Below are 16884 nucleotides of genomic sequence, written 5' to 3' on the forward strand. Positions count from 1 at the left end.
ACCTGTAAAAATATCACCCCAATCAAAATAACAAACACATAATACAACACTGTCCAGTCTTTGATGTTTCTCTCCTTTCTTTCCCTCCCTCCCTCCCTCCCTCCCTCCCTTCCTTCCTTCCTTCCTTCCTACTGAGCTACATCCCCAATCCTTTTTATTTTAAGACAGGGTCTCACTAAGTTGCTTAGGCCTTTCTAAGTTGCTGAAGCTAGCTTTGAACTTCCAATCCTCCTGTCTCAGTGTCTCAAGTCACTTGAATAGGCTACGATATTTCTCTTATTTCTCTATGCCTCTTGCTACCATCTCTTGTGACCTTGATGACAACAGGCCAACATGGATCTCCTTTGTCCTATAGATTGGTTTGTATTTCCTGAAATTTTATGGTATCTTTTAAATTTTTTTTGACAGGAGGTCTGACTTCTACATCTTTCAGCATATTCATTTTGAAATTTGTCAATATTTTTGTAAGTATCCATAGTGTGTTCCTTCTTGTTGCTGAGTAATATTTCATGGATGCAGATGTACTAAACTTCCTCCACTTCCCACCACTTTTGGAATGCTTAATCTTTTTTATTTTGGTCATTCGAACAGATGTCCAGTTATGTCTGATTGTGGTGTTCACTTGTACTTCCTAATGACTAAACGAAGTTGAGTGTCACTTCACATCATATGTCTTCCTCTGGAAAGTGTTTGTTCCAATTTCTTGCCCATTTTTAAATAAAAAGGGTGTTTATTTTATGTTATTGTGTTTTGAGAGCTTAAAAAAATATCTTATAGAAACGTTCCTTGGTGAAATATATGATTTGTAAATATTTCCTCCCAGTCTGAGGCTTTATTTTTCATTCTCTTAAAATCTCTTTCAATAAGTTTTACATTTTGATGACATCTAATTTATTGATTTGTCTTATATGCATTATGCTTCTGATATTGTATCTAAGGTAACTTTACCTAACCCACAAAGGTTTTCTCCAATGTTATATTTTCTTCTGTAGGTTTGGGTTTTATATTAAGATCCATGGTCCATTCGTAGTTACTTTTGGTATATGGTGTGAAGCATGAATTAAATTTTTAAATTGTTGTATATAGATATTGAATTGTTTCAACTCCATTTATTGAAAAGACTCTCTTTACTATACTGCCATGTCTCTTTATCAAAAAATTAGTTGTACCTAAATGTTACATATATTTATGAGTATTTTTTCCTATTCTATTAATCTATTTGTTGACTTTGACACCAGTATTAAACTATCTTCGTTATTAGAAGTTCATAGTAAGTTTGAAATCAGTTAGTGTTAGTCCTACAATTCTGTTAATCTTCTAAGTTGTTTGGTTATTACGGATCTTTTCTATTTACATATGAATTCTGCAGTTAAATTTTTAATTTAAAAAAGAAATTCCTGCTGAAATTTTGTTGGGCTTTTACTGAGTCTATAAATCAAATTAAGGAACTGACATCTTTACAATATTAAATCTTTCAACCCACGCGCATAGGATATATCCTTGCTTATTTTATTTCTTCTTTAATTTCTCTCAGAAATGTTTTGTAGTTTTCAGTGTGCAGGTCTTGAACATCTTTCAACAAATTTATACCTAAGTATATTCCATATTTGTACAATGGCAAATGGTATTTATTTCTATTTCTAATTGTTCATTGCTATGCTATAGAGACACGATTGAATCTTGCATATTGATTTTACATATATTTAGTAAACTTGCTAAATACATGTTAGTGCTAGTAGCTGTTTTGTAGATTTTCTAGATGTTTATGTTATCTGTGAAATAAAAGTTTTAATTCTCTCTGTCCAAGCTGAATGCCTTTTATTTCTTCTCACGTCTTTTTGCAATGGCTCAAATCACCAGTACAATTGCAAGTAGTGAGAATAGATATTCTTGTCTTGTTCTGGATGTTAGGATAAAAGTCATACCATCAAGTATGAAGTTAGCGCTAGGCTTTTATAAAAACAAATTTCATCAAATTAAGTTCTCTTCTATTCCTAATTTTCTAAGAATTTTTCTAAGGAATGGATGTAGAACTTTCAAATGCCTTTTCTGAGAAAAAATGTGTTTTTCTTTTTTAGCTTTATTAATATGTTTAATTTCATTGATTTTCTTATGTGTAGCCAACCTTCCATTCCTTTTTATATATTGATTAAGTTGGCTAAAATTTTTACTAGAATTTTTCGATCAATGTTCATGAGAAATACTTATCTGTAGTTTTATTTTTTGTAATGTCTTTCTTGCAAAGTAATACACTTTAGATGACTCGAATCCTTTCGAATTTGAGACTTGTTTTATAGGCCAGAATACTGTCTACCTTAAAAGTTATATATGCACTTGAGAAGAATAAAATGTATTCTGCCACTGCTGAGGGAAATATACAATTAAATGTCAATTTGGTCAAGTTTGGTCAACAGTGTTCTTAAAATAAAATCTTCTGTATCCTAAACAATTGTCTTAGTTGTTCTGTCAATCATTAAGGGAAGAATACTACAATCTCTGTCTATTATTATTTATGCATTTGTCTTTGCAGTCCTACCACTTCTTCCTTCAGGTGTTTTGAAGTTCTCTTATTAGAAGTATACATACTCAGGAATGTTTTGTCCTCTTGGCTTTGTCATCTCTCTGGCAATTAGTCTCTATTCTGAAAAACACTCTATTTGAGATTAATAAAGCCACTCCAGCTTTCTTTTGATGAGTTGTTAGCTTGGTACATTATTTTATCCTTTGAATTATAACCTATTATGTCTTTATGCTTAAAGACATTTTGGTAGTCAACAACATATAAAGGAGTCTTACCTTTTATCTGATCTATATCTGCTTTCTGTGTTCTTTGTGGGGATATTTAGACCATGTACATGTAATGTGATTGTTGATATGGGGAGGCGGGGGTTAAGTCTGTCATCTTGCCTTTTGTTTTCTCTATGTCCCATCTGTTCTTTTTCTTTTTTCCTTTACTTTGTGCTTTATTTTGGATTAATTTTACATCTTTATGATACCATTTTATCTTTTCTAGGCTTATTTAGTATGACTGTCTGAATTTGATAGATAACATCAGTGAATTTTTGTTATGGATTACAGTATACATTTTTAACCTATCCCAGACTATCGAAGGTAACATTATACCACTTGAGATATAGTACAAAAACCTTAAAACTTACTTACATTTCTCCCCTCTTGATTTTGTGTTATTATTAATGTCATACTTTTTCTTTATATATGTGATAAACCACACACTATATTGCTCACTATATTTTGTTTAAAAAGTCAATGATCCTTTAAAGACATATAAATATTAAAAATAAAACCTTGTATATTCATTCATTTTATCATTTTCTATGCTCTTCATCTCTGTTCAGATCCAGATTTCCATTTGGGTATCATTTTCCTTCTGCCTGAAGGATTTCCTTTAATATATTTTATAATGTGGGTCTGTTGATGATGAATCCTTCCACATTTTGTGCATAGGCACAAATCTTTATTTCAGCTTTATTTTGGGGAGAGCTCAGCCAGTTGTTATGCAGCTCTCATGAGTGGAGTGAGTTTGCCAGTGGCCCTGAATGTGGCACACATGACAGGGGATGTGGGATGCCTGTCACCTTTCACAGGTTGTGTGAGGATGGGGCTGCTCTTGCAGGCCGTGCAGGTTAGATGTGGCTGGCATAACACTGGAGGCAGGGTGCCTTTCCGTTTCCATCAGCTTTAAGGGGCCAGGCTGCACTAGTGGGCCTGAAAAATACCTTCACCACTGTTTAAGGATTGTGCAAGTGAATTTGTGGCACCTTGCTGAACAAACTAACTCAGGGAAAACTTCCCAGCTGCTTCTCATGGCTGGGCAGAGTTGCCTATTTGCTTCCTGAGAGGCCCAGTATGCTGAGGCATTCAGATTGGCTGCTTGGATGCTTCTCAGGCCACAGGGAGGATAGGAGGGGTTGCCTGGCTGCTTTCTGGGGCACTCAGTGGACCTAGTCATTCAGGGAAGGCTGTCCAGCTGCTTTCTAAAGCCATGGGAAGGTGAGTAGAGCCACCATCTACTTTCTGGGTGCCTCAGTGGGTTGAGCCATTTAGGGTAGCAACCCAGCTGCTTTCTCAGGTCATGGGAAAGCAGGAAGGTTCATCAGGAGGTGGGCTAGTTCACAGGGATAGGTCAGATAAGCCAAATGAAGTGGGTGCTCAGCTGCTTTAAAGGACTCCAAATGGGTAGGTTCTCAAAATGGCACTTTGTAGCAGGAATCTGGGTGGAGGAGGGCACAACAAGGGCTGGGATGTTTTTCTATGACAATGCAATGTCGGGTAAGTCAGTAATTCCCCATACAGGGCTCAGGCCCTGTGAGGGCTGCATAGAACTATCAGGAATACTGCCACTGCCCATGGCATTGTACTTACTTTCTCAGACACAAGAAGTCCCTCTTGGTTCAATGTTGATCACAAGAGAAGAGAATGACAGCTGCTGTGGTGTATTACCTTTCTTTAAAAGGCCATGTTCTGTGACATGTCTTATTGGTTTTGTCCACTAATTCTAACATCCATTTCCATGTCTTCAGAAGCTCTGTCTCAAACATTCCAGTGAATTAGCTATTATTTTTTTCTTTGTTTTGGCCCTTTTTGTAGCAAGAAGTGCATCAGGCACCTCTAGTTAACCATCTTGCTGACATCACTCCACCTTCACCTTGATTTTCAAATGAAGGGTATTGACTGGGCATAAAATTCTAGATGACAGTTTATTTTAAGATGTGACTTCAGGGCTAGGAGTGTAACTCAGTGGTAGAGCATGTGCCCAGCATGTGCAATGCCCTTGGTTTGATCCCGAGCATTGATATATGGAGGAGAAGGAAAAGAAGACTCCACTGTCTCCTTGCATTGTTTTCAACAAGAACTCTGTTGTCATTCTTACCTTTGTCCCTCTGTTCCAAACTCGTTCCTTCATGCCCAACCCCTGATGCTTTTAAGGTTTTCTCTTTATCACTGGTATTTCATTATTTGATCAAGGTTGGCTCTGGTACAATTTTGTGTTTCTGGTGCTTGCTGTTTCTGGAACTTCTTGTATCTATGAGTTGTTTTGTTTTCCATCAAATTTAGGGATTTTTGGTTCATTTTTTTTCAAATATTTTTCCTACCTCAACTTCTCTCTTCTTTATAGATTGCAATTTCACAAATATTAAGTCCTCAAAGTTGTACCAAGTCTCAGATACACTGATCTTTAAAAACAAAACAAAAAACAAAAAAACAAACAAAAATTTCTCTCTCAAGTTTACTAACTTTTCCTCTACAATGTCTAATTTTATTTCTTCAGGTGTATTTTTCAAATTATACTTTGTGGTTTTATTTCTAGAAGTTTGATCTGGAGAATTTTTATCTCTTATATGTCTCTCTTTAACCTCTGGCAGTATGAAATAAAGTTATAATTACTGTCTTTTGGTTTTGTCCACTAATTGTAACATCTGTTTCAGATCTGGGCAGTTTCAATTGATGAATTTATCTCCACTTTATGCACCATATATTCCCAGTTTTTTTTTTCCTTTTTTTGAGTGCATGGTATTTTTTATTGGATTCTGAACACTGTGAATTTCACTTAGTTGGATGCAAGATAATGTTCTTGAATTTTGTCTGGGAAGGTGAGTAGAGCCACCATGTAAAAAAGTTACATGGAGAGTCTCATCCTTCTAGTTCTTGCTCTAAAGATATATTGCACAGAACTGGATCAGTGCTTTATTCCCCATTACTGAGGCAATATGCTTCTGTGCATTCTCCCAGTGCTTTATGAATCATAAGGTTTTCCAGTCTGGCTGGTAAAGACAGGAACTGTTCCCAGCCTTGTAGTAGCGCTGAGTACTATTAACTCTAATCCTTTGGGAAGTTTCTTTCCTCAATCTGACTTAGTAGTTTCTTCACTGGTAGTACTCCTCTGATTGTTACCCAGCTGAATATTCAAAAGTGATGCTTGCTGATAGATGGTATTCTCTCTCTCTCTCTCTCTCTCCTCTCTCTCTCTCCTCTCTGCTACCCTTTCACACTTCAGTGAATTTAGTCTCCATGAACTTATAGTTCTGTCTCTTCATTTCAGGAAGTTTGATTGTTTCTCCTATCCTGTGAGATGGCCTGGAAATTCTCTCAAGGCAGTAAGCTGGGGCAATCATGGGATTCACTTGACTTATTTTTCACCGCACTCAGGCATCACTGTTCTTTGTTACAGTGGGAGCAGTATTTTGAAAACTGTTGTTTCATAAACTATGCATCTTTGGTTGTTTCAGGTAGGATAATAAATCCAGCCTCTGTTCCTCCATCTTGGCTAGAAGTGCAAGTTCTATGTACCCACCTCCCTTCCTTGCTTTAAATTCCATTAGTAGGTTCATTTCCTTCAATCATCCATGCAAATAAAAAAAAAAACCTGAAAAATAAAATCACCCATGCCATATAATCTTTAAAGGGTTCTGGTCCCCTCTTAGCTCCCTCTTCTGGGATGTCTCCCCTCTTTTATTCCCATCATGCTACAACCAGTTTCAGGCTGGTCTTGGTGGTACCCTCAGCACTTGTGTGGGCCTCTGATCTCCATGCAGAAAATAAATCAGTATTTGAAATACGACACCCAACCAGCTACAGGTTGAGTTTGTTTGTAGTTTGGGAAATCAGCATGTATTTTTCTATAAGGTCAACATGAAAATCAGAGAGGACAATCCAGCCGATGTAGTGCTAAGACTCAGGAAGGGACCTGAGTGACCTTGTTCCTAAGAATATAAGGGACATACACTGAACCCACACAGGACCCAGAACCCAGAAAATGTGATTATTTTTAATTACGTGAAGTCATTAGCTGTCAGAGGTTAGCAGAGATGAAAAGATGGATGAATTCCGGGGTCCTCCCACCAAATCTTGGGGCCTCCTGTGTACCACATTCAGGCCCTAGGTATGGGTTATCTCCCTTGTTAGGTCATGATAGGTGGCAGCAGCACACACAGAGCTCTATTAAAGTCATGCTGTTATAGCAGGAGGGGAGGGACCAAGAAGGGTTACTTCTGAGACCAGGCAAGAGCAGTAAACCTGGCAACTATCCAGGGAGCTGTGGCAGATGTTTCTGTAGTTTATAAGGCCCAATCAGAACAGGAAGAAACATGCTGCCATATTTGAATATGCAGAAAGTGTGTGAGTCTCTTTAGTAAAGTCCAGATTTCCTAATGAGCTTCCAATAACAACTTTATTTGCCTCCTCCTCCTGAAGACAGGGAATGGGTAGGAATGAAGGTAGGGAATGATTATAATCTTGTTCTGACATGTGTTCTGCACTATATCAGTGAAGCTTTGATTTGCCCACTATAAATGTGTGTGGTCTCTTCAGCCTTAGCTAGTAGGGCCTTTCTGTACCATGTGCTACGACTTTTGGGTAATGACCCCAGCATCAGAGATTCTCCCAATGCCACAAGTAGCCCCAGGCCCATCTCCAGGCTCCAGAAATGGGAAAATGGTCTTCCTTACCTGGATGTTCTCCACGGCCTCTATGTATAGAGGTTCCTCTGGCTCCTCAGAAATTCTCTGGACTCCTAGCCTGTTACTCATGAACTCAGCATCTTTGAGAGAAAGAATAGAAAAAGAACAGAAAATAGATGATAAATATCTATGAAACCACAGGAAATTGGGCAGCATGATCATGTATTTTAAACTATGATTATCTGAAAACTTAAATTTCAGAAGGCAGCAACTGGAGGTGAAAATAACAGGTTCTTTCCAGCCCACTTCAATCCTGACTCTGACACAGAGGTCCAGGAAAAGTTCCTCCTCAACTTCTCTGATCCTTCCCCAGGAGAGCTATGAAGATGAACTGTTATGCATGATGGTCTTGGGCCTGAGCGTGGTACACAGGAGGCCCCAATATTTGCCAGTCACTGGACAATGAGATCCTTTGCTGGTATCCCCCTTGAAGTTTACAAACAACTGATTATGACAGAATTTAAAAGGATCTTAAGACAGAAGGTGGAAAAGACCACAATCAACAAAAATCAGTGCTAATAGACTGCCAAGGATTAACACAAGAGCTGCTTTGTCTTTGTTTGGAAATACTGTGAAGTTGGGGTCTACCAATGGCCATGAAATTCACTTTTCTATCTTGCAAGAGTTGAGCTGAATGTTACTATTTTAATATGTCTGAAACATCAATAATCAGAATATTTGAACTTTATTAAAAATTACAATGAGCAAAAAATTCCCATTTTCTATAAAAAGTGCTCCCCTTTCCATTTTCTGTGACTGCAAGGGAACAATTTGGGAGACATCATCATCATAGGAATGCCTGCTCTCCTTTTGTCTCACCCAGGGCCTACTCTGCTAGGGGATTCTTAACCATGACATCTGCTCTCAGCCTTTGGGCCTTATCTAAGAGCAGTCCCAGGATGCTCGAGCCAGATGCACCAGAGGATCTGAGCCCTCTAAAGGCCTCCAGAGACACTGTGGATACTCTTTGTGTTTTTAACCACCTACCAGACACCACAAGGCCAGAGGCAGCTCAGTGTCCACTCTACTTCCTCTTCTTCCTTGGTTTTCTTGCAATGCCCACCAAGGCAACAGCCCCTACAGACACTTCTCAACCCAAATTACTGTATCACAAATGTTTCTTACCTATTTCTTACAAAGATATAAGGAATTGAAATAGATTTACTTTATTGTTGTGAGCAAATGCATACAGAAATATGTTCTGTTCAGTGAGTTCCTATGTATATCACTCTTGTGTAACAACTACACAAGTGAATGAAGGATTTACAGCATGCAGAAGCTTCCCTTCTCCCTGACAAATCAATACAACTATTCAAACTTTTACCATCAATTAGTTTTGCTTAGTTGCAAATTTTGTAATGAAAAAAAAAACCCACTCATATCAATATAACTCTTTGCAAAAAAAAAAAAAAAAAAAAAAAAAAAGAGATACTTCTCTGGGTGTGGTGGTTAAAGTGGTACCTTTGCAAAAAAAAAAAAAAAAAAAAAGAGAGATACTTCTCTGTAATCCCAGCTGCTCTGGAGGCTGAGACAGGAAGATTGCAAGTTCAAAGTCAGCCTTAGCAACAGTGAGGTGCTAAACAACTCACTGAGACCCTGTCTCTAAATAAAATACAAAATAGGTCTGGGGATGTGGTTCAGTGGTCAAATGCCCTGAATCCAATCCCCAGGATTCCCCCTCCACCCATACACACACACAAAAGAGAGAGAGATACTTTCTTCCTCCTTTAAGTTTTAAATCTGAAGAACTACAAAAAGCACAAGTAAAAGAAATGTAGACCCATACTATACAACATTTCTTTTCTAATTAGGATAAAATCACTAAAAAGTAAAAACATCTTAAAGAATGGATTCCATTGGCAGTGAACTGATGATCCTGATGACTTAACTATTTGACAGCCTAGTGCTCAAGAGACAATTACCAACTACAATGACTAATTGTCTTGACTAAACTGTCGTGAAGTGTTGCAGTTTATTATTAGGCAGCTGCCACCCTTGTCCCCAGAGGTGCCTGCATTTCAGAACTGGGCGAGGTGATGCTAAATCTCTCTCTGCAACCTCTCTTGGGTTTTGTGAAGTTTAATTAGTTAATGTTCATAATGCACCCTGAGGTCTTCAAATGTGACATGCTATCCCAGGGAAAAGTCAAGGCAGTGGTATTATATAACACACAACAGAAAACACCACTGAGCTGCAAGTTTAATTGTTATTTGAGTAGCTTAGAAGTTATGAACCAGTGATTTCTAGTAGGAGTGGAGGCACAGTTTTCTGGGGCTTTCCCTCTAAGTGAGACTACTTATCTGAAGTGCATTTACAACAAAGTTAGTTAAGCTAGAAATTCAAATACCTAGCTCAGGTACCTCCCAAGCATTCAATGTCACATTCATAATTTTGCATTATGATCCTTACAGAGGGCCATGAATTGTCCAGACTTAGTATCCACTAAACTGTGGCTCTACACTATTCTTTATCTAATAGGATTAATACATAAGGAATGCAAAATAATATATTTTGAAGTGTTAGGAATAGATTTTATATATATAGATATATATGGTTTCACATTTATTTTAGAGAATCATCAAAAATTCCAAGGATTTTTTTATGCAATGAAATAAACTGATCCTAAAAGAGCAACTATGGATGAATAGTAAAAAAAAATTTAAGTAAAAAAATTTTAATAAAGATAAAAATGAGTGGGACAAAATTTCTACTAAATATTATGGCATATGAAGATTGGTTATTAAAACAGTGACCTATTGCGGTAGAAATAGAACAAAATGGAATTAAAAAAATAGAGCCAGATAGTTATGAAATGTTGATAAATGTTAACAATGGTATTTAAAATTCATGAAGAAAAGAATAAACTATCCAATTAATAGTGTTGGGTAAGAACATGAGAAAAAATAAATTTCCGCCTCTATTTCATACTAGACACAAAAATCATTTGCAGATAGATTACAATTTGAAGGATTAAAAAAAACACTTTGAAATTACTAGGAGAAAATATAGGGGAGTATTTCATAACCTTGTGGGTGGAAAAGCTTTCCTTAGAAATGTGGAAGGCAGAAGTCAAAAAAAGAAGAAGAATGACATATTTAGCACACCAAAGTTCTGTTGGAAGAAACCCTTTAAATTTTTTCTTAAATAAGTAGATATGTGGAGAAAATATTTGCAACACCTATAATATGCCAATGATCAAATTCTAGGAAACAGAAAAAACAGACAAAGGAAGAGAACAGACTGAAAATACAAGTGGCCAATAAGCATATGAAAAATGTTCATCCTCAAAAGGATTTGCAGAAATAAAGTGTTCAAGTTATCTTCTTTCAGACCTATCAAACTGGCTAGTTTAAAACTGACAATAATAAGTATTGGTACTACCATGTTTGGTGACATGTATCTCCAAGTCCAGCAAGAACAATTCTAGGAATATAGCCTCACAGAAACTTGGAAAGGGGTCCAGAGAGATATGTACAAGGACATTTATGGGTATTGTTTACAACAACAAAACAACACAAACAACCTAAATATCTTTCAAGGGCCAATGTGGCACATTCCATAGAGTAGAATGACTTCCAGAAAGTAAAAGGAAGGTTCTGGACCAATGCATATCAACATTACTAGATCTCCAAAAGTTGAGTGAAAAAGCAAATTTTAAAACATTATATGCCCTTGTGGACTATTTATGTTTTTAAAAAACCATTTCTCTATGAATATATGAATCTCATATGAGCATATGAAAAAGAGGTATGGGAAAATACTAAACAGTAACATACTAAAGTTACAACAATAGCTATATCTAGAGAGTGCAGGAGGAAACACAATTGAAAGTTGATCAAAAGGAATTTATCTACATTATCTTACTTATATTTTTTAAAGGAAGACAGTTTCCTATATGGCTAATGCAACAAAAATTCTAAGAAAGTTTAATTATTGTTATAGTTTGTATTTGGAATATCCCTCATATATTGAAGCAATGTAGAAATGTTCAGAAGTGGGGCTTTTGTCTCATTAACCTGCTGATGGGTTTATAATTAAATGGCCTATTGAGAGGTGGTGCAAGGCCTAAATCTCCTGTCCTCCCTCTCCTGTCCTGCTTTGTCTCCTGCCACTGTCTCTCTTGATGCTCCAGCGACTCTGAATTTGTACTTTTCTCCAGTAAGCATGGTCTCTAACACCCCCTTATTCTGCATGCTTTTTTCTTTCAATAAACTGAAAGAAAATGTTTCAATTTCCTCACTCAGACAGCTTGTTTTAGTCAGCTTTTGCATCACTGTGACCAAAAGAACGAACAATAACAATTTTAGAACAGGAAAAGTTTATTTGGGGCTCACAGTTTCAGAGATCTTGGTCCATAGATGGCTGACATCATTGCTTTGGGTGAGGTAGAGCATCATGGTAGAGGGTGTAGAGGAAGAAAGCTGCTCAGTACGTGGCAATCAGGAAGCAGAGAGAACTCTGCTCACCAGGGACAAAATATAAATCCCAAAGGCACATCCCCAGTGACCTACTGTTCCAGCTACACCCGCCCCCCCCCCCAACTTACAGGTACCACCCAGTTAATCCTTCAGTGGATTAATCCACTGATTAGGTTACAAGTCTCATAATCTAATCATTTCACCCCTGAAAATCCTTGCATTGTCTCACACATGAGCTTGTGAGGATAGCTCATATCCAAAACATAAGACAACTCCGAGTTGTTCCTGAGTTTTAACTCAAAAAAAGTTTTTCTTCTGTATGAAGTCTGTGCTGATTGATGTCTCCAAGATGACCTAGTTGTAATTCTGCTATGGTTTCTATCACAATTTTGTATCCTTAGGAGGAGTTATCCTCCTGTAGATTTGTTTATCCTGCATGTTTGTTTGGCCAGTAGATGGTACTACACTTACCATAAAGACCAGACTCCTAAAGTCTGGTATATGAAAAAAAACAAAAAACAAAAAACAGCGAGAGGCTGGTAATAAAGTCCATAATAATACCAAGAAAAATTTTAGGCAGGCTCATAAAAGAGGACAAGGGCTTGTTTTATATTTTTCAATTAAATTCCTCCCATCTAAGATGTAGCACAGACTTTAGGTTTTACAGTATGATATAAACTTGAGCTCAAAGCATTAGTAATTCTTAGATCATTGACTTGAGATGAGACTACAGTTTGAGCCTCCTCCAGGTAAACAGATAACCATTTTCCCATTGTTATTTTACCAACAACAAGATAACTAATGCTAAATTTGAGTTGTCTCCTCAGGTTAGGAGGAAGACCAAGACAAAAATCATCAGCAATATTTTTTGTGTATGTGAACATGGGTTGTAATGATGACATAAATTCTTTACATTCTTTGTATTCAGATCCTTTACCATGTAGCATCCTCTACTCTGATTCTGGGCTCAGCCATATAACCTGCTCAGGACACACGACATGTATTGATGCAAAGCCTCAATCTGAAGAGGAATTTCATGTTTCTCATTGTTCTCTTTCACTTCTACCATCATCCATGAAACATGCCCAATATAGCTTGCTAAGGGATTAGAGGAATGTGGAGCAGAGAAGAGGATGGCCGAGATCAGCTGATACCCAACCAACCCAAGACATGTGAGAAGACTCAGCCAAAATCAGCAGAGCTGCCTAACAGACCCCAGACAAAAAGAACCATACAAATTCATTGTGATATTCCACTTTAGTTTGTAGTTTGGTTGTTCGAAGCATTATTATGGCAATGAATTATTTATGTAGTAACAAAATATAATGGAAAGAAAATACCAATTAAATTTATATACCACTGGTGAGATTAATAAAGAATGACAGTTAAAGATTAAACCACACAGAGTCTTTCACTGTCTTCAATGAAATTAAACTAAAACCTAATAATAAAAAGATAACTAGAATATCTTTAATGGATAAATAAAATATACTATATAAATACAAAGGAATGTTATTCAGCCTTAAAAAAGAAGGAAATTCTGCAATATGTGAGAACATTAAGGAAACTTGAGGATATTGTGCTAAGTGAAATAAGGTGGTCATAGACAAATAATGCATGATCCATTTATGAAGGTGTCTAAAACAGTCAAATTCATAGAAGCAGAGACAATGTAGAGATCAGGAATAAAGAAACTGGGCTGGGATATAGTAGAGTACTTGCCTACCATGTACAAGACCCTTGGTTTGATTACCAGAACCACAGGAAATAAAAAAAATATTATATATCTCTGCACAGATAATAGCAGAAATAATTTTAAGTTTTTACCTAAAAGCATCACTTTAATCAAGTGATCAAAGTGACATACATCATCAGTAATGGAACAGACTAAAAATGTGTCATCCCAGATAAGATGAACTGAGAACTCAAAGTGCCCTCTACACAACATGGAAATCATCATGAACATAAAGTATGCTCTCCAAAATTATGGGCCTCCAATCCTCAAAAGTATCCAGATCTTAAAAGTCAAGGACAGACTAAAGAATCATTCCAAACTTAAAGATAGTATGATGTTATGGTTTAGACATGAGGTATCCCCGAAAAACTCATGTGGGAGACAATGAAAAAATTTTCAGAGGTAAAATTAGATGAGTTACAGTTTAATCAGTAGATTAATCTATTGACATTGATTAACTTATTCATGTCAATGCCCTGATTTTGGTGGAGGTTATAAAGGATTATGTCCCCCTGTGTAGGAAGTATACACTGAAGTATTCAAAGGTGACCTAGTATCATATTGCTAGCTTACTTACTCTCAAACAACAAAAAAAAAGTACATTCATCTTGTTTGCAAATTTAAGGCTGTTTCCATTTAACTAAACAATGTATAATTAAATTAAATTAACATCCCATTTAATTAAGCATCTATACACTTTTTAAAATGTATAGAACTGGGCCCAGCATCTTAGAGAGACCCTGTCTCAAAATGAAAAATAGAAAGGACTAGAGTGTCACTCAGTGCTAGAGAGGCTCTGGAATCAATCCTCAGTATCAAGAAAATAAATAAATAAATAAAAAGAGCACTACTTCCATCTCTCTCTCTCTCTCTCTCTCTCTCTCTCTCTCTCTCTCTCTCTCTCTGTGTGATTTGCTTATTTTTCTCTTTACTCCAAGCTATTTTGTATAGATTTAAATCAGCATTCAATAAAAAAGTTTGGAGTCTTTTTCCACACAGAATTGGATATATAAATTCTCTCTCACACACAAATATACACACATTTCTACAACTGTATGCTAATGATTTCTTTCTTTTTTGTGTGTGTGCTATGGATTGAAACCAGGGCCTCACAAATATTAAACCACACTCTTCCATTGACTTAAACTCAGAACCACGCTAATAATTTTTAATCTTCATTATACTAAATGAGGCTTTTCAAGAAAAATCAAATTTACTGTCACTGATTCATAAAGACCTGAGTCTATTAATAACCTTGAGGAAAAATGGGAAAGTTGTCAAAGATGCTTCCATGTGCCTCTCCCAAGTTTTCCACTGAGCAAGCCCATGTGGCCTTGGAGGTCTGGAAACACCAAAAATTCAAGCAAAATGCAGTGGGGAGAAGGCTTGTAACCCAGTAAAAAAATAACTGGCTTCATGTTGTGCATCAGAATTAATAAATTTTCCTTTGTTTGTTGCTATGTGCAAAGACTGTGATTTTTAGTAATTGCTTCCTTAGTTGCTTTGCTCAGATTAAATTTGGCCCATGATATTTTAAGAGTCGTCAAAAACCCTTTGGAAACAGACAGAACTCACAGTGACCCCCGTGCAATGGGTGCAGCCCACCAACAGCCAATTTAATCAAGGGGAAATTCAGAGTATTCGTGGCAAGCAATTGATTTTCAAGAGAAAAGTCAGCGGGATCAAACAGCCAGTTGGGATGAAAATCCCTTGAAAAACCCCTATCACCGTGTTTTCTAGCAACCAACTCCTGCTTCCATATAGTGTAATAGCCAAATTACTATAATTATCCTACAACACAAGTGGCATATCAACATTATTTTAAACATGGATTTTTTTTGCATAATCTTTCATTATTATCATTCAGCCTCCCATTTGGAAATGGAAAACAACAACAAACTGTGATCTACCCCCAAAAGAAAAAAGGTCACCAGAGAGAATAAATAAAAGGGTTATTTACATGTGAATATGCTGAGATGTGTTTTACAGTCAAATACACTCTTGAAATTCATTAAATGCCTTCTCCCCTGCTTCATAAATATGGGCAAAAGAGACATCACCTACTGAGAAAATAATCCCAGCACATAATGATCATAACGAATAAAAATAAAGCCACTTTTCTTTCAAAGACCTCCAGGCCCTATATCAAAATGCGTTTGTGGTTCCACCATTGTGAAACGAATCTGACTGCTGGAGAGCAAGGCTGAGTCATATCACAGGTTGCTCCCAGGGCTGAAGAGGAGAATAGGAATGTGGATCAGAGTAGCTTCCTCTCTGCAAAATAATAGGTTCTTTAAGTGGTTGCCATCATTTGTTGCTGCTGTTGTTTTTGAAGATACTGGAAAGGGCTTGGAAACCAGCATTGGAATGAAGAAGGAAAATCGGCAACAGGTTTTGCTAAATAAGCATAAGGCTCACTCAGGGGGCTTTTAGGGCTGTGTCCCTAGCAGCAAGCTCTGGGTTTCAGGTCTGGCTCATATTCTTCCTGGGATAATACAAGCTCAAGGGCTCAGCCCTATAGAATCTCTAGACAGATTGTCAACCTTGGAGATAACCAATTCAGCCTGGGCATAGGACTGGTATTATTTATTTTAAGTTATTATTTATTAACATCTCTAGCAAAGCACTAAATTCACATGGTTAATTCTAGAAAACTGAAGTTGGCATAAGAGTAACTAAAACTTTGGAAGAAGGCAATCTGGTTACCTTCATATGCTAAAGACATTGAGTGGCTTAAAAATAAAACACCAATTGTGAATTGGAACAAATGTAAGTTGACACATTAAGCTTTGCATCATTAAAGATGTCAGACATTGCTGCCACTATCTACATTATTGTCATAGCTTTCCAGCTAGAAGGCAGTTCCATACTGCCAACCATAAAGAAAGAAAAGGCAGGGGGAGGAGGGAGAACTGAGATGCTAAAACCCAAATCATAGTGGGGGAAAAAAATGGCATATTGGGTGCCAATAACATGGTGTGGCCTCTAAGTGAGAGACGGGAAAGGGCCCTAGAACTTGTCCTGTCTCCTGGGAAGTGAGGTGGCTAGGGGACTGCAGGCTGAGTAGAGCTCCTTTCTGAGGGACATGTAAAACCCACACCAGAGCAGAGAAACCCACTCAGTGAGAAATGGAGTGGTGGGGGAAGGGAGTCATTCCAAGGCAGAGGGCTGAGTGGCTGCAGCTTGTATCAGGGGGAAGAAAGTTGGTTTATGAAAGAAATTAATATTACCGAAATGGCCCCCACCCCGAACA

At 37.1% G+C, this 16884-nt stretch overlaps 1 protein-coding gene across 1 annotated transcript in view; it reads right to left on the bottom strand.

Moving 5' to 3' along the window:
• The window catches only part of Cfap61 (cilia and flagella associated protein 61), a 247891-nt gene that overhangs the window by 187877 nt on the left and 43130 nt on the right, over positions 1-16884 (bottom strand). The window contains exon 8 of the mRNA XM_076848917.1: positions 7467-7558. Coding sequence (XP_076705032.1) covers positions 7467-7558 — 92 coding nt within the window. The remainder of the gene's footprint in view (positions 1-7466; positions 7559-16884) is intronic.

This window comes from Callospermophilus lateralis, chromosome 3 (assembly GCF_048772815.1).
Source record: "Callospermophilus lateralis isolate mCalLat2 chromosome 3, mCalLat2.hap1, whole genome shotgun sequence".
Classification (NCBI taxonomy): Eukaryota; Metazoa; Chordata; class Mammalia; order Rodentia; family Sciuridae; genus Callospermophilus; species Callospermophilus lateralis.